At 37.0% G+C, this 20,093-nt stretch overlaps 1 protein-coding gene across 1 annotated transcript; it reads right to left on the reverse strand.

The window, feature by feature from the left end:
* LOC125657723 (uncharacterized) lies at positions 1–18,115 on the reverse strand. Its single transcript, XM_048888466.2, has 14 exons — positions 18,026–18,115; positions 15,285–15,372; positions 14,536–14,753; positions 12,592–12,793; positions 11,866–12,015; positions 11,168–11,310; positions 8,822–9,053; positions 7,772–7,912; positions 5,318–5,464; positions 4,480–4,589; positions 4,141–4,339; positions 3,511–3,630; positions 2,055–2,225; positions 1–412 (listed from the first exon to the last, which is right to left on the reverse strand). The coding sequence occupies exons 1-14, from the start codon at positions 18,032–18,034 to the stop codon at positions 147–149; spliced, it is 2,196 nt and encodes a 731-aa protein (XP_048744423.2). The 5' UTR covers positions 18,035–18,115; the 3' UTR covers positions 1–146.
* Positions 18,116–20,093: the final 1,978 nt, after the last annotated feature.

The following is a 20,093-nucleotide window of genomic DNA, read 5'->3' on the forward strand; positions in this document are numbered from 1 at the left end:
AGTCTTAAGTAATGCCTCTTAGAAAATGTAATATTTGATTATTCGACTACATACATGTACTTGTGCAAACATAAACATGTAAATGTGCATACACAAAACATGTAAATATCACAGATATCTCGTACACAACTATGGCATTTTCAATGTTAAGCAGGTGATAAATTGAGTTTAAAGCGAAACTTTTGGTTGCTGTCTCTCTTCTCAAATGGGTACCAGAAAATGAAGTTTACATCCCAAACATTGTTGTACAAATTGAAAGCCATTCCATCTACCGCACTGATAGGCTTTAATGGAAGAGGAATTACGCTTGGTCTGCTGCCAGGTGTCAGCACATTCACTACAGCGACATCTGGTGACTCAATGGACAATCCCTGGTTTCTACTGTCTGTGTAATATACACCCTTGTCTACAGCTGTGAGAAGATTAAAAAAAATGTAATATTACCTCTTCTTCACATCTTTTCATAATAAAATTTCTTATATCTAAATTTGCATGTGTTGAAATTTTCTTCACTGTATACATGTACATATAGTTACATATATGCATCAATGGAGAGTGTGTTCTAGAAAACTGAGAACTCATAATAATTTGTATCTATAACCTAATCTATAATTCTTTTACACTCAGTATATTTTCAGATTTGCTTTTATCTCAGAATGAAATTAATTTTGATAATTGCATATCGGCCTCCACATGAAAATGAGCAAATCTATGCCAACACACATAATCATGGATTAACTGTCAATTACATTGAGTGAATATGTATTGTATTATTCAGACATTGTCACAAACCATGCCAATTGTCTCCATACACACTACACACTCTCGGACTCAGTAAGCTTGGCTAGTGACGGTGAAATTCATGCAGTCATGATTAGAACTGAACCCCAGTGATTGGCTGTGTCATCTGGAAGGTGTAATCAGTGATTGGCCACCCCCTGTCATATGCATTGTACAATTGTAGCAAGACAGACAGATGTAAAAGACACTACAGAGCTAGACCCCATCTACATGTATATTGAGCTAGACCTGAAGGGACCAGTAAAACTGGGACATATTTAAAATTTCACAGATTTGAACACCATATTCATCTAGTAAGCCTCTACAATTCCTGAGAATCTAATGTTCTAATGTTGCTTTGTTGCAAAGTTAGACAGACACAATCACATAGACAAAAGATCAGTGATTCTTAAACAACAACAATCCTCCCCTTCCCCACCCCACCCACACGTGCTGATCCTGAAAGTCAGATCATGCACACTCTGTGAAATCAACACATGGAAAAACAATTGGTATATAATAATGATAGCAGAACACACAAAGCAATACGGAAGTTCCGAGTTCCCCAAGAGTTATTTCCCTTTGTCGAACTCTTCCGTAAATTATGACGTAAAATATGATGACAGTGGGTACATTTGCTAATTACTATCATTGTATTATTTCTTAAAAGATGATATCCAGAGATTCTGAGACCATCCTATCTCAGGGAAAAGGCAACTTTAGTGAGTTTATGAGTATTGGATAACAAAATGGCTCAAACAAATATTGTTAATTGCCATCTTTCTTTGATAAAATCATCACTCATGTAGAAGAGGAAACGAATAATGATTCAATAGCCAATTTGATTATCTTATTCAAACAAATTATGCTTGATATGGCCAGAATATGCATACCAGTGATTGATATAAACAAAAGTTACGCTTTTATTACATTAATCGTACGTAATCGTTATGTACAATGCCAGTCTACAATATAATGTATACATTGTGTACCCACCATACGTCATAAAATGCGAAAGAGCTCGACAAAGGGAAATAACTTTTGGGTAACTTGGAACTTGCGTATTTGAACAGCACAGAAGTTTACAGTGGTCATGTGTCACTTTCATATTGATAGTGGGAATTATACAATCAATGAAGAGACATATAAACTGACCCCCAAAAGTCCACTCTGTCGATAACACAAAAATATAAAAGTACACATCAATACCACTCTCAGTCTCGTCCCAGTTCTCCGCTAATGAATTAAGAATGAAGGATGTGATTATGACTTACCGTGAAGAATCTGGCTTCCATTGAGAATGACGTTGAGTGGATCAATAAACTGTCCTACTTTATGGAGTTTCCAGGTCAGTTTGGGATTGCTGATGGGTCGGAACATAAAATAAATCGACTCCGGCATCCTTGTTGGAGGTTTCTGAAACCACTGAACCTCTACATCTATACCTGAGAATAATTCCAAGACACAATCTCTTGAAAAATGTCACAAATTTCAGATACAGGGTAATAGTAATGCAATGAGGACCATTCTTATCTGAAGTTTTGTTGTAGAGATTCTATAAGACAGTGATCACGATGCCCTTAATTTTGGATGAGATATTGTTTTTCAGTCAAATAAATGAACAACAATATCCATGATTGCAGAATATTCAGATACCCCCCCCCCCTTTTTTTTTAAAAATATAGATAAATACCAGACCTGCTGTTGTGGACAAATACCTCAACTGGGCTCATCCAAAGTAGGGCATATTTAAAATACAGCCTATTTGATCTGCATTACAATGTTACAGACCAGACTATGATTCTAATTGACCTTGTTCTAGGTCAAATGAAATTGACAAGGCATGATGTCTGTGTTAAGTATGAGCCTCTAATATCTCTCCATCACAAAGCTATGGCCTGCATAAAAATGTCAATCTTTTTTTATCCAATGACCTTGACCTTACACAAATGACCTTATGACAAAAGCAACTTTAGTGCCATGTAATGAGCCTCTTACCAAGTTTTGACCCTGAAAAATTCATTTTTTATTTGCTAAATGACCTTGGGTGAGGGATATGACATGATCTGGTCAGCGATAAGCATGAGCTTCTAAATTCCTTCCATTGCAGTCATGGCCCAGACAGAAACACAGTATAACATGGTTACAGCTAACAGGCTTATAATGAATTATGCTAACTGCAAACAGATTTTCACTCCCTGCAATATTAAAACATACTAGTATGAAAATATTGGATATAACAAATTACTTTTATAATGAATCACATTTGTTTGTCCCAAGCATGTTTTACTGTAGTGGGATAAATAAACATGATGATTTCTATATATCTCCCCTAACATTGTGTGTGTGTGTTTATATATAACACTATAGAGGTACTCACAGGAGATTTGTTTAAAGTGGAGGGGGGGGGGGGGTTGAATGATTGATTAAATATTGTTTAACGTCCCTCTCAAGAATATTTCACTCATATGGAGACATCACCAGTGTCGATGAAGGGCTACAAAATTTAGGCCTATGCTCGGCGATTATGGTCATTGAGCAGGGAGGGATCTTTATCTTGCCACACCTGCTGTGACACGGGACCTCGGTTTTTCTGGTCTCATCCGAAGGACCGCCCCATTTAGTCGCCTCTTACGACAAGCAAGGGGTACTGAGGACCTATTCTAACCCGGATCCCCATGGGAATAAGGGGGAGTTGGGGTTTATATATCACACTATAGAGGTACTCACTGGAGATTTGTTTGGACACTGCCACACCAGTATATTTAATGTATATCACAGTTGGAGCACCATACTTGGACATACTTATTGAATCTGACATTTGGAGATGGACAATAAAGCTGCATCCCTCTGCAAAACATTCCATAAAGTGTTAGAAACAGGCAACACAATATCGTTATCAATCATGTACAAAACATTCCATAAAGTGTTAGAAACAGGCAACACAATATCGTTATCAATCATGTACAAAACATTCCATAAAGTGTTAGAAACAGGCAACACAATATCGTTATCAATCATGTACAAAACATTCCATAAAGTGTTAGAAACAGGCAACACAATATCGTTATCAATCATGTACAAAACATTCCATAAAGTGTTAGAAACAGGCAACACAATATCGTTATCAATCATGTACAAAACATTCCATAAAGTGTTAGAAACAGGCAACACAATATCGTTATCAATCATGTACAAAACATTTAATAAACTCAGCTGTTAGCGACAACAGTCAACATATTTTTATGAATTCAGTACACAATTAACATTTAAAACTATCACAAACAAGTAAAGCTATGAATCGAAAATAATTAAAAAAGATTCAATAAATTGTAACAGGTATAAAATCTCACACATTACCTTTACTTTTAAACAAATCCATCATGGTTGCATCCCAGTAGCCACTGGTGGCATTCGATTCTGAAATGTTGGGTTTTCCTATACCTAACTGAAAGCGTGGCGAGTATGGGTAGTGTTTATTGAAGAAATCAAAGTCCGTCTGATTTAAAGTCTGGTACACAAATTTTCCTAGCGGGTGGGTGTTGTCTGCCCATACTGCCTGTGTAAAAAAGAAAAACCCAAGACTTTCATTTGCATGAAGTTACAATCAGTATCAATGAATACTCTCACTTTCTACATTGATTTTGAGCATGTTTCAAGAAAACCACGAGCCTGTCATGAGTTAAAACATGGCTTCACCTGACTTGTAGGGTCTTTCAAATGTATCAGAGACCCCTGTTTGTCAAATCCAAACTCAAATCCGCTGGAACATTTCTGGATCTCTGAGGGTGTGCCGATGTTGTCGTACCCTGTCATGAGAACATGATAATAAGATCGCTACCTGTCATCAGTCAATTTTTGTAAGGATCTATGGGCACTTCTTGTTGCCTAAACCAGACCTTGAGACAATGGTTTTAATGCAGTGGAACTATACTGCATGCTAATGCTTGCATCTTACATCAGAAAATGTCTGTTTTGGTGTTCTTGGGAAAGATTTTTCATATGATCATATTTGTTTGTTCATTATCACCACTTTTTTTATTCAAATGTAAATTTGGATCCGAATTGTAACCTCACTGCAGTCCTGGGGCCATATTTTAAACAAATCAGAAGGAAGGATGATGGTCATACATGGACACCGTTTTGAGAAGTCACAATAGATAAAAATGTAGATCTGATTATTTAGTAATTACCAGAGCATGTCTATCTTAAGATAAGTATCAGTTTTTAACATAAGACATACATCTATTCTAAGTTCACAGAAAGGTCACAAAGTTAATGCAAATTTCAAATTTCCTCACTTTTGTTCAAAAATTGACATACTGCAAGAAAAAATACAGTACACACACATTTACCTGTCAAAGTTGCCTATTTTGTACACTTGTATCAACTGTGACTTTGATATAACCACTATCTATGTAAAATTTCCAAATATGAAGAACACAAATCCTAGACACTAATAAATATTCCTCTATAGAATTTTACTGAGTAAATATAGAATTATGGATACTGATAAATTCCATGATACCAGTCTGACCTGACATGTCTGGTTGTTTAGCCTGAATCTGATTCAACTGGTAAACAATGTCTTTAACCAGAGTATGATTTCCCAGTGCATCCAGTCCAAGGTTTGTAAAATTTCTCTGCTCTTGCCAAGACAACGTACCATTCACAAAACCAAAGGCTGTCAAATAAAATGACTGGTGTATAAATAAATTATAGGACAACACAGATTTAATACATGAATTCAGTTGACAATCTTCCATTGTTATAGAATAATTCTGATCTTGTACAATTATGACATCACATTTGTTTTACAATCTACAAACCTAATTTCTCTCTTCGACAGGGATCATTTTAATTATACAGTTGTACATGTATGATGAAGTGGCCCTTGTTGAATTAAATCATTTAAAACAGATTTTTATAAAGAGTATGTCAACAATTTGTTATAGAATGTGATTACTGATCATGTGCATGCAGGATGACATTGCAATATTACATTAATCAATGAAATCTCACTGAAATCAAAGGTGAAATATGACATGTCTCGAGCAAAACGTTTTGTCAATCCCATAGAACCCCCCCCCCCCCCTACACTTTATATAATGAATTAAAACTCATGTAAGAATAGGTTGCATGTCATAAACATACCGTTTACTAATCACATATTACTATGTACTGTTAATTCATAGGTATTAATTGATATGTTTCATATATTTTTAAATTGAAGTCATTTACCTGTACATTTTTAGATATAATCCTGTACAGTGCTTTAGAGTAATTTTACATTATATTTGGAGCTTTATAAATCCTGTATAATAATAATAAATATATATTATTACTACAGTAACTTGATCCAAAGAGTCGGATCATGTCGAGTTCACAGGCGCAGATCATCAGATCACACGAGACGCGAAGCGTCGAGTTTGATCTGATGATCCGCGTCTGTCAACGAGACGTGATCCAACTCTTCGGATCAAGTTACTGTAGTAATGATAGATTTATTATCTACCCCCTTCTGCATTTTAAATCCACATTTATAAGATGATAAATGTAATCCAAATTATCAAAAACACAGACATACCATGAAATTATGTTTTGTGTACGTAGTTTTGTTTTGTGACGCGGTCAATATTTTCCACAAATAACGTTGCGTTGATGCATTGTGACGGCATCAGTTTCAGAGGATACTGATACAGAATCAGAAAACCACAGTGTGGTGATCCGGAAAACCGGATCACACGCTGTGAAATCCACAGTATCAAAGAACGATACATTGATGGGTATATAATAATATACAATATCTACACTGAATTATAATGTGTGCATTCTGAGTAAACCCTATGGTACCATCACTGATTTGCCAATGGTAAAAATTTGAGTTGTTGATACCATTGAATCCCTATGTATGAGTTTGGGTTATAAATGGTGAAAATTTCAATGACGGTACCTTTGGTGTACCATAGGCTGATCAGTTTGCAAGAAATGTCAAACAATACTATATTCATCTCTATATTGTGTATAATTTCACAGGAAGATGCGCCGTTTAGGGGTATGTTTTTAAGTACTGTTAATTACTTTCTCCTGCAGATTTTTTTCTCCATCTTCACTAGCCAAGAGTTTTCGGTGCATAAATGGGGAGCGGACTGGACGGAAAACCCTTGGCTTGCAAAGATGTACATATACATGTATCAATTTTCGCTCGCAAAACATAAGTAGACCATCAGACGAAATGGTTAAGAGTGAGCGATTAATATATCATATACACTTGATGTTTTAAAACCCGTTTCCAACTGTCCAGGAAAATGTTTGAAGCAACATGTCTGAAATTATCTTCAGGTGATGTCTACGAAGTTTTAAGGGTAAGGGGAAAAGCTACGATACAAAATCTGTTGCTTTCAGTGTGTATGCGTGTATTACGTCATGAATAATTGCCAATGCTAAAAGAGTTCTAGGTTGTCTGTAGGAAAATGAACATACCCTATAAGCTACAAAACACTTCTCTTTGATCCACGGTAAATTGTAGGAAAATATTAGATCCCCGGGTCAAAACAATGATAATGATGTATTGTAGAAAAGTTCAAGGTTATCTGATTTAAGCAACATAGGAGAGGTATTCACAAGCTATTTTACATTCTCCATCCCTCTTAAATCCACAATAACTTTTAGAAAAATAATTGGATTCTCATATTACGACAATATGCACATCTACAAATGACAATGAAGCATTGTACAAAGTTTCAAGTATATCAGATATTTAAAGCCTTTATGGAGGAGAAGCGTTCACAAGATTTTGTGACAAACAGACGGACGGACAGAAAGTACAAAAAAAATATGTCTCCCCCCTGGAAGAACTTTAATGCATGCTCTTAATCAAATATGTTGAGTACATGTGGAGGTTTCTGTGCAGAGCTCAACAATTTGAATTAAGTTTATTATCATTACTAATTCTTCTCTCAGAATCATTTAACCCACCCAATGGACTTACAAAGATTATCCATGATTGGGTAGAACGCATCATTGCTCCAGTGGTGACTGTCGAAAACACTGCTCAATCCCCACGTGTGTTCTCCGTGTTTCAGGAAGAAAACGCTGGCATTGTAAACTCGAGGATCTGACAACGAGCAACCTACAACAGTATATATATATATAGGGATTTATATCCTGCAGACAATGCTCATAACACACATACTTATAGGTGTAATGTGCTCATAACACACATACTTATAGGTGTAATGTGCTCATAACACACATACTTATAGGTGTAATGTGCTCATAACACACATACTTATAGGTGTAATGTACTCATAACACACATACTTATAGGTGTAATGTACTCATAACACACATACTTATAGGTGTAATGTACTCATAACACACATACTTATAGGTGTAATGTACTCATAACACACATACTTATAGGTGTAATGTGCTCATAACACACATACTTATAGGTGTAATGTACTCATAACACACATACTTATAGGTGTAATGTACTCATAACACACATACTTATAGGTGTAATGTACTCATAACACACATACTTATAGGTGTAATGTACTCATAACACACATACATGTACACATTGATGTAATATTCTCATAATATATGTTAACTTAAATTTAATTTCACTGAATTTTATGAACCATCTGTTTAAAAAATAACGACAGATATACAGAGGTGACTAGCTTGGAAGATCAGAATCGAAACTGAAAATTAATTTTTTTCTAAATGGACAAAAGGGATCAACTCCATATATTTTGAACATTGCTTATACTGAAAATAATCATCTGGTCTCCTGAATTTTCGAATGATCTGCAGTAAACTGTGGATGTAAGTACTAACTCATAATCCATGTCTCTATAGATGTAAAGTGAATTCAGATTGAACAACAATGTAAGTCATTTTATCCCAATTCCATTCACTCAAACATGCTTCAAACATTGAAATTTAAATTCATAAAGTTGAAGTTTCATATTCAATTTACAATTCAATTCTAGATTACGAAAATTATCTAACAAATGATAAAAACACAAACCTGAGTCATCCTGTAGACATTTGGTCCTGGCCCTGAATACTGCCCTCATTTCCGCCACTTTCCGCGGATCTGATGCCGAGCCCTGGATCCAGGTATCTCCAAATTCCTTAGTTATAACGGGCAGTTTCGATTTGTACGGTTGTAAAGCCTGAACAAAATCCTCCAGAGACGAAGACTGAACATCAGCTCCAGGGAACTGGGATCTAGCTATTTCATAATACCCCAGTACCTCCTATAATGACAGAGAAGTGGAATCTGGCTATTTCATAATACCCCAGTACCTCCTATAATGACAGAGAAGTGGAATCTGACTATTTCATAATACCCCAGTACCTCCTATAATGACAGAGAAGTGGAATCTGGCTATTTCATAATAATCTAGTACCTCCTATAATGACAGAGAAGTGGAATCTGGCTATTTCATAATACCCCAGTACCTCCTATAATGACAGAGAAGTGGAATCTGGCTATTTCATAATAATCTAGTACCTCCTATAATGACAGAGAAGTGGAATCTGGCTATTTCATAATACTCTAGTACCTCCTATAATGACAGAGAAGTGGAATCTGGCTATTTCATAATAATCTAGTACCTCCTATAATGACAGAGAAGTGGAATCTGGCTATTTCATAATAATCTAGTACCTCCTATAATGACAGAGAAGTGGAATCTGGCTATTTCTTAATACCCTAATACCTCCTATAGCAATAGAAAAATGGGATTTTACTATTTCATAATACTCTAGTACCTCCTATAACAATACAACAAGAGGCTCATGGGCCACGTCGCTCACCTGAGTCACCTTGGCCCTTATCTGAAGACTTTCCATATATATATATTGCATGTAAAACCTTAGTCCCTATTGTGGCCCCAACCTACCCATGGAGGCCATGATTTTTACAAACTTGAATCTGCACTGTCAGAAAGCTTTCATGTAAATGTCAACTTCTTTGGCCCAATGGTTCTTGAGAAGATTTTTAAAGATTTCCCCATTATATTTCTATGTAAAACTTTGATCCTCAGACTAAGTCAACGTTTGAGTTTGGGATGACAAGCTAGGCAAGACGAGCGATCCCAGAAAAACTACCGTCGCAAAACTATGGCAGATCAACAAGTGAAGAGTAGTATAGGCGATGCTGGCAGACGTCAGAGCTCTGTTGGTGGCGCCTCTGGCTTGGCCCCCTCTCAGGTGCGGGGGTCAGGGTCGACATCCCGCAAGCACCTTATGAGGTTCAGGGTTGGCACGCTCAACGTGAACACCCTAAGAGGTGAGTGGGGACTTCATGATGTCAACCCATTGGACAGAGATGCCTGGAAGTCAAATGTTAGGTCTGCCATGCATGCAGCAAGCCAGTTACCTGGAAGGGAGCCCACTGCTGTGGAAGATGCACCTAATCCTGCACGTTAATCAAAATGCCGATGATGATGATGATGATGATGATTGTGACCCCAACCTACCCCCGGGGGCCATGATTTGAATAAACTTGATTCTGCACTATGTCAGGAAGCTTCCATGTAAATGTCAGCTCTTCTGGCCCATTGGTTCTTGAGAAGAAGATTTTTAAAGATTTTCTCTATTTATTCCCATGTAAAACTTTGAATTCCCTATTGTGGGCCCAACCTACCCCCCAGGGGCCATGATTTGAACAAACTTGAATCTGTGCTTTGTCAGGAAGCTTTTATGTAAATTTCAGCTCTTCTGGCTCATTGGTTCCTGAGAAGAAGATTTTTAAAGATTTTCCCTATATATCAGTGTATCGCTCCCTGAGGGCAAAGCCAGTGTATCTTCCACTGAGGGCAAAATCAGTACATCTACCACTGGGGGCAATATCAGTACATCTACCACTGGGGACAAAATCAGTGCAATCTAATTAAAATTAGATGTTTGATCCGCTCGTGTACTCGCGTACATATGCGAGTATGCGAGCGGATCAAACATCTAATTTTAATTAGATTAAAATCAGTGTATCTTCCACTGAGGGCAAAGTCAATGTATCTCCCACTGAGGGCAAAATCAGTGTATCTACCACTGGGGGCAATATCAGTACATCTACCACTGGGGACAAAATCAGTTTATCTTCCACTGAGGGCAAAGTCAATGTATCTACCACCGTGGGCAAAATTAGTGTATCTACCAGAGGGCAAAATCAGTGTATGTACCACTGAGGGCAAAATTAGTGTATCTATCAGAGGGCAAAGTCAATGTATCTATCAGAGGGCAAAATCAATGTATCTACCACTCATTGTTTCTCTACATTGTTATTAGTTGTTGTTAAAATTCTCAATACATTGTAACACCTGACAAATTTTCAAATAAAGTAACATCCAATGAGAACATAACTTACTTTATAATCCATAGGTGGCCCAGAATTATCGGTTCTAAATGCAAAACAGAGAGCGTGATCCAACCCTGGGAATGTGGCACAGTCCTTCTTGGACAGACCGTAAGGCTTTGCTGGCATAGGGCCTGGGTTGTCTGGGTAACCCCCTGTAACGTCAAAATTCAAACATAGCAGATGATAACCTCTGCATCTCCACCAATCAGGTCAGAAAATATAGTTAATTTGTTTGTTTCTTTCCATACAAAACATCATATCTCACATAATGTTTAGTCCTCTTTGAATTTACAGTATGAAATAGGCGACCTGAATATTTACATTTCCAATGTTTTTGCCCTTGATATCTTTACAAATTGTGATGATAGTCATTTCCTCATGAATATGCAGCAGTTGTGAACAATGCATGTATGAATCTTAATAAAAATAGTACTTTTATTTTATTGGATGGGAATTTCGACAGAAAAGAGAGTAGAATGTAAATGTAAGACACAAACTTCATTTAATACATGAGGGAATAAACTGAAACGCTTCACGATGGCACACTTTTCATAAAGCGCTAATGTGCTTCATAAAGTATGCTGGTATGAAGCATCGCAGTTCACACCCTCAAGTATTTTCAAAAATAAAATTTATTTCTTAAGTGGCTGAGCCACACCCATGTACACCATACTGTCATCAGCTTATTTGAATTGAAGCTGCCTTACCTGGGTGCCAGATTCCAATGACGGAACTGTTTTTGAACTTCCAGTTGAAGATGGGAGGAACTGCTGGCGGGGCCGTTACGGTGTTTACGCCTACACTGATTGCCTCCACACCGAGATCAGTCAGGATCGGCAGTATCGCCTGAGTCATGGCTGCAAAATGAACCGCACAGAAGTAAGCACACTGCAAAAGTGTATCAGAAATGTAGAGGTAAAGTATGCTTCAACATGATTTTCAAATTCTTTTCTTCATTTATTTCAATATTTTAACTTTGAAATAGCAAGGCTCTGACTTTTAATCATGAAATGTTCAATCCACAAGACATGCTCATATTGTGATCGAGACATTCATTACTTCAATCTTTAATCACGAAAAGTTCAATAAACAAGACATGTTCATGTTGTGATCGAGACATTCATTACTTCAATCTTTAATCACGAAAAGTTCAATAAACAAGACATGTTCATGTTGTGATCGAGACATTCATTACTTCAATCTTTAATCACGAAAAGTTCAATAAACAAGACATGCTCATATTGTGATCGAGACATTCATTACTTCAATCTTTAATCACGAAAAGTTCAATAAACAAGACATGTTCATGTTGTGATCGAGACATTCATTACTTGAAACTGCAACATCAAACTATTTTTTATTGTATGTTATTAAGTAAACACTGGAAACAGTGGAACAAAGACGACCATACTGACACAGCGAGCCTCATTCACCTGGTACATCTCGCTGACTGAGGGTCCGATGCTTCCTCTTAATTCCCAGCTCCTTGTCTAAGTCTATACTTAGCTGTACACCAAACCTCACCATCATGGGGTCCATGGTCTCCATATACATGTTCATGGGGCCTGCATGCCAGGTTATGTCCCCTTGTCTAGCTGCTGCTATAAACTCTGCCTTTTCCATCTCATTAGGGCACTATATCATGAAAGACATTACACATAAGTTCAATCAGATTCTAAAAGATTCCAACAGAGAAAGCAGCTACGAAAACACATCAATATGCCCAAAAAAAATTCTGAAAAGTTTAAGATGACTGAAGTTGGTATTGACATCATTAATTTTTTTCATGCTGTTTAGAAGTTTGTGGATTGACTTTTTCTGTTCACGTCACAGGTACTAAATGTCACAAATTTGTGTGTTGTTCAGTTACACTGTAAACCAATTTTTATTCATGAGCAAGAAATATTCCCAAGGTTCACAAGAGCCTATCATCGTGAATATTTCTCACCCGAACCAGTCCTCTAATGTCTCTCTTGTTTGTTTAAGATTATCTTATCTCTGTAAATCAGTTCATCACTGGTAAATCACAAAATAAAGTTGTCAAGAAGTTGGTTTATAGTATTCCAATAACAGTAAATTTTTTCAATAACAGGAGAATACGTATCATGCAGAAAAATGACTCGTACTAATTTTCTCATCAAGTAACAATCTATCTCCAACTTCTGCAGCTTTGAATGAGTCATGCATGTTCATTGGTCTGAATCTAAATAGATGTATTCAGTACCACGCTGAACACAAAGAGAATAAGATATTGTAAAACAGGTATTTTCTGCAGGTGGAAATTTTTGCAATTGGATCCCTAAAAGATAGCAAAATTATATTATGCATTTCCAATTTCTGCGGTTGCATTGTACCTATCTTTACTTACATGTGTAGCAGGAATGAATTTTTATGCATATTATCTCTATGTGATTTTGTATATTTACCTGTCCCTGACATTGTACCTTCAGTTAGTTGTTTATTTACACGTAAGTCTTATTTGACAGTTTCTACAGATGCCCACGTGTTCAATCATCAAAACAATCTTTAACTTTCGTAACCTTGATTTTCATTGGATAATTATCCGGAAGTACATGAATTAACAACTATGGGTGGTACTAAAATAGGGGTAAAGTTCATACCCTCAGTATTCTATTCAATATATTCAAAGTTATGATTTTCTATTGTCCCAATTTAGTATAAATACCCTGATTTTCGTTAGTTAGTTGGGGGACTTAGAAAGCATTAACTTGCTGTAAGTATCTCACTCTAGATCCAGGTTATTAGGTATTTACCAGGTTGCACCAGTCTTTCTCTGATGGCTCCTGTTAAATTATTTTAGACCCCAAAACCTAAAAATTAAGAGAAGTTAGGTAAGATAACTTATCCCTACCCTGGGTTGGGGGTTGGTTTATTTATTATCATTATAATACATATACTTTATATTCAGAGACAGGATTTTTCTTTATCATTTTTGTATCATCTTTTATTTATTTTCTTTCTCTCTTCTTTGTGTGTTGTTAAATAAATGTCTTTGTCTGTTGAACTGTGTTGTCATTATGGCTGACGTGTGAAAACATACTCAAAATAAGACCAAACAGAATTCAAATCCAAAAGAATCTGGGAAATACTAAAAATTAAGGTGTGGGTGACCAATTATATAAAAATATTGTCAAAACGGTCAAACCCTCCTATCACAAGATACCGAGGATTTTAATCCTGTTATATATACATCGATATATTTTTTGTGATAGTAACTTTGCAGATTTTTCCTATCTCTAATAAATGGACAACCGCAGAAAATACCTGTTATATGGTAAGACCTCACCTGGTCAGAATCTAAATAGAAGATGAATTCAGTACCAAGCTGAATACCAGAGAATGAGACAGAACCTCACCTGTAATTTGATTCCTGATAAAACCAGATCAGGGGGGCAGTGTAGATACAGCCACACCAGCCACGGGTGAGTGGTGTACACCTGTTTCTCATAGTAACCAAGTTCTCTCAGTGTGGCCGAGGTGTTGATTGAGCGAGAATAGTATTCGGTAAAATACTTATTTATAACATTGTTCACAAATCCAAGTTCTTCTGGAAGTAAGCCATCATATCCAACATCTGCAAAATTGTATTCATTTATTTTGTTATTATAACTCAAATGTTTTCTCTAATTTTGAGATTGTCCTGGCACTGTCAGGTCAATCCAAATACACGCTGAAACAGAATGCCCTTGGGCCATGATCGCTCAACTGAACTTCCACATTTAAAGCTAATATGTGCCGTATTAAACAGTATTTTTTCAATGTTAGAAACCAGACCAAAATTTTGTCAGTTTTAAGTTATGTTGTAAATCTTTGACATTTGTTTTATTCATTTTAATTGAAATGATTTCTCTCAACTTCTGAAATAATTAAGTCATAATTCTAAATAATTTAATTCATTTTACCCAATAGTGCAGTGAAATTAAAATATCACATTATTGCTTCAAACTCTGAAAAAAATTGTATGCTTCAAACAGGAAAATTTTTATAACCCAAATGAAAAGTTTGTCTCTCAAATCAATGCAAATAGTGTGCCCAGTCTGATTTACATGAATTAATATAATTGTGCTCATGTACAACACTGAAATTATATGTCATAGTTTCATACCCAAGTGATTCATAAACACCAAGTGCACATGCTTAACATCTTCACATCCAACAATACCAACAAGAGCCGCTGTGAGCAGAACCTTAATCTGTAAAAAAAAAATAAAAAAAAAATAAATAAAAAAAAATATATATACTCCGATTATTTGGCAAAAATGATCATACCAGATTAAGGTATACTAAAATCTGATTCAATGGCTCGTTAAAACACCTCTTATGAAGCATGATTTCACCATCAACAGGGTGATACAAGCTCTCTGTTATTTTACAATGTATATGATAAAAAATGTGTTTTGTTTGCAAATAAGAAATTATTGAGTCAAAATTTTGCTGTGATTTGGTGTATGATATGAATATCTAATAAAACAAGTCTAAAAGATTCAGATATAAATGTTTCAAATTTTTAGAAAAAAATATTTATGGAAATTGAAAACATTTGTTGATATTTTTTAAATCTACGGATAAAATCTTTAAAAAAAACATGTCAGTAAATTGGAAAAGAGATATATGGGAGAAATATATTATAAAAAGAAATTGAAACGAAATGACCAAATTTCAGATATAATCACTAAAATCATACCAGAGAAAAAAAGTACCGATCCTGATAAAAATTTATAGAAATTACTAAAATAATCACATTGTTGCTAATTGTATGCACTGTTCATCAAGAAATTAGTTTCCTTTGTAAATTCGTTTCATTTGTAAGCAATTTTACATTGATCAAGGAAATGTAGCTTTCTGATTACAATTTTCTCTATAACCACTTTTAATAATTTGAAAAATCGTAATATTTCTGAATTTTGACCATTTTATTTCAATTTCTTTTTAAAATATATTTTTCTGATATATCTTTTTTCTAATTGACATGGTTTTTAAAGATTTTATCCATAGATTTTAAAAATATTAGTAAATAACATTTTCAACTTTCATAAATATTTTTTTATTTAAAGAATTAGAATGTCTATCTGAGTTGTTAAGGCATGTTTTCTTAGATATTCATATCATGCATCAAATCACAGTGAAATTTGTACTATAGTATCTTATTTGCAAACAATGTATCTTATTTATCATTCCCGGATAAATCACAAAATATTCATATAAAATACTTCAGAGCTGGTATCACTCCCTCAACAAACGTACTTCATAAGAAGTGTTTTAATGAGTCATTAAATAAAAATTTAATGCAATGAGCTACCTTAAAAGAAAATCTGTGAAAACAATTTGTTTCTTTGCACACAAACACACCCCTTTCCCACTTCTTGTTATCCCCAATTATGAATTTGAAATTTTCTATGAGCCTGGCCTGCTTGCATTCTGAAATTCATCTCACAATTAAATGTATTTATACTGTCTAGTCAAAAACAAAAAAAAACAAAAAAAAAAAAAATGCAGAGTCCAATTTCATATTCATTTTAAAAGATAAGTGCTTAATAATAATTGATAACACAAAAATTATGTAAACACTGGGTTAATAATCAAAGTACCACAACCTATATAATTACAGTCATTAACAGTTCAAAGTCACCCCAAGTTCAATACCTAGTGTCCCCCCCCCCCCCCCCCCCCCCCCCTTGGAAGCACCAATACATGTAGCTAATGCCTTCCCATGGATGCAATTCATTAAGTCTCTAAAACACTGTCTAGATAGAGATGTTGTTCCACTCTCACTGTAGAGCTTGTTGTTGCAGATTCTAAGGCTGCAGTTGTCTTTGGTAGATGTGCCTGTCTAGTTCGTCCCATGCATGTTCTATAGGGTTCAAATCTGGTGATTTGGATGGCCAAGGAAGAATTAGTGGATATTTTGTCTTTGGGATGCTGTATTATTGGAACCACGTGTGACTGTATGACTTCATCAATATACAATTGAGCTGTCAAAATACCCTGTAGATGAACCAATGCTGTCCTGCCTGTATAGGATATTGCTGCCCACATCATAACACTACCCCCTCCAAACTGCATGGTCAGCCTTCTGGATGCAACTTTGTTAAAAACATTCATTTTAGCACCTATAAAATCCCGAGTCTTTAATCTGCGCATATCTCTGCAGTAAAAATCGAGATTCATTGTTGAACCAAACTGTCCGCCAACATTGCCACAGCCATATGCTATGAGTCTGAGACTACTGAAGTCAGTCCTGGCGATGTTGTGAAGCCAGAAAAAATGCCACGAACAGATCTGCGTGTTCACTGCGCACACCCAACAGTGGCATAATAGTCAGCATTTTGACAGTGGCTTACTGGCAAAAGTAAGAAAATCTAAGAAGGGTAAATACTCAGTGACAACTGGTCATCCTAGCATTAAAATTTGATTCTGGGACCCCAAAATCGTTACTCCGGTTCTACATGAGCTACAATTTTGTATTTGTTCATGTCTATTGATCCATTGTGTTCTCAAGCAATAGTTCATGAGGTCAATGACATCAAATGTAAAAGGGGTTAAGAAATCTAAATGGATAATTCCAACTGTTTCGACTCAAATTTAGACCGGGTCCCTAGACTATCTAGTAAGATAGTCTATCAATGGGGTTTGGGGTTTAAGGTTTACTGTATCTCCCGCCACCTTTCCCAACAATTGTATCATAAAACAGTATTTCATAAATTCATGAGTTGAGCTCAATTCTGCGTATCATATTAATTAAAAAGCTCAAGAGACTCTGAAGAAGGCAAAAAGCATGCCATAAGACCTTCAGAGTTGCTCGTCTTTGACCAACTCGAAGCTGTATCTGTAATATGAAATTCATACCAAGTACATCTTTAGTTTATCTTCAGACTCAGTGATCTTGTCGCGTGAACTAAAGTCAAGCTAGCGAACAATAAGCTAGCGACCAATAAGGATTTTTCCAAATATTTATCGCTTAGAAAATGTACGTATAACGAACCCGACAAAAAAGTACTCTCAATATACGGCGCCTAGCGCCTAAACTAGGACTTGTGCCACTTAGGTGACCACAGGGCATTTTAGGGTATTGACCCCTCTAATGGAATCTGACCCCAAAAGGGTAAGTATAGGCACCGATTTGGGACACGGGGGCGCCAAATATACCCTATTTTTACTATTTGACTATATGTGATAGGGGTCTTGGTACGGCGCCTAGCGCCTAAACTAGGACTTGTGCCACTTAGGTGACCACAGGGCATTTTAGGGCATTGACCCCTCTAATGGATTCTGATCCCAAAAGGGTAAGTATAGGCACCGATTTGGGGCAAGGGGGCGCCAAATATACCCTAGTTTCACTATTTGACTATATGCGATAGGGGTCTAGGTACGGCGCGTAGCGCCTAAACTAGGACTTTTGCCACTCAGCTGACCACAGGGCATTTTATGGCATTGACCCCTCTAATAGTTTCTGACCCCAAAAGGGTAAGTATAGGTACCGATTTTGGGCACGGGGGCGCCAAATATACCCTATCTAACTATATGCGATAGGGGTCTAGGTACGGCGCCTAGCGCCTAAACTAGGACTTGTGCCACTCAGGTGACCACAGGGCATTTTAGGGTATTGACCTTTCTAATAGATTCTGACCCCAAAAGGGTAAGTATAGGTAGCGATTTGGGGCACGGGGGCGCCAAATATACCCTAGTTTTACTATTTGACTATATGCGATAGGGGTCTAGGTACGGCGCGTAGCGCCTAAACTAGGACTTGTGCCACTCAGCTGACCACAGGGCATTTTATGGCATTGACCCCTCTAATAGTTTCTGACCCCAAAAGGGTAAGTATAGGCACCGATTTGGGACAAGGGGCACCAAATATACCCTATTTTTACTATTTGTCTATATGTGATAGGGGTCTTGGTACGGTGCCTAGCGCCTAAACTAGGACTTGTGCCACTTAGGTGACCACAGGGCGTTTTAGGGCATTGACCCCTCTAATGGATTCTGACCCCAAAAGGGTAAGCATAGGCACCGATTTGGGACACGGGGGCGCCAAATATACCCTATCTTACTATATGCGAGAGGGGTTTAGGTACGGCACCTAGCGCCTAAACTAAGACTTGTGCCACTTAGGTGACCACAGGGCATTTTAGGGCATTGACTCCCTAATGGAATCTGACCCCAAAAGGGTAAGTATAGGCACCGATTTGGGGCACGGGGGCGCCAAATATACCCTAGTTTTACTATTTGACTATATGCGATAGGGGTCTAGGTACGGCGCGTAGCGCCTAAACTAGGACTTGTGCCACTCAGGTGACCACAGGGCATTTTATGGCATTGACCCCTCTAATAGTTTCTGACCCCAAAAGGGTAAGTATAGGCACCGATTTGGGGCACGGGGGCGCCAAATATACCCTATCTAACTATATGCGATAGGGGTCTAAATACGGCGCTTAGCGCCTAAACTAGGACTTGTGCCACTTAGGTGACCACAGGGCATTTTAGGGCATTAACCCCCCCTAACGGAATTTGACCCCAAAAGGGTAAGTATAGGCACCGATTTGGGGCACGGGGGCGCCAAATATACCCTAGTTTTACTATTTGACTATATGCGATAGGGGTCTACGTACGGCGCCTAGCGCCTAAACTAGAACTTGTACCACTCAGGTGACCACAGGGCATTTTAGGGCATTGACCCGTCTAATAGATTCTGACCCCAAAAGGGTAAGTATAGGCACCGATTTGGGGCACGGGGGCGCCAAATATACCCTATCTAACTATATGCAATAGGTATCTAAATACGGCGCCTAGCGTCTAAACTAGGACTTGTGCCACTTAGGTGACCACAGGATATTTTAGGGTATTGACCCCCGTAATGGAATCTGACCCCAAAAGGGTAAATATAGGCACCGATTTAGGGCACAGAAGCGCCAAA

The sequence above is a fragment of the Ostrea edulis genome, chromosome 1 (assembly GCF_947568905.1).
Source record: "Ostrea edulis chromosome 1, xbOstEdul1.1, whole genome shotgun sequence".
NCBI classification, from domain to species: Eukaryota; Metazoa; Mollusca; class Bivalvia; order Ostreida; family Ostreidae; genus Ostrea; species Ostrea edulis.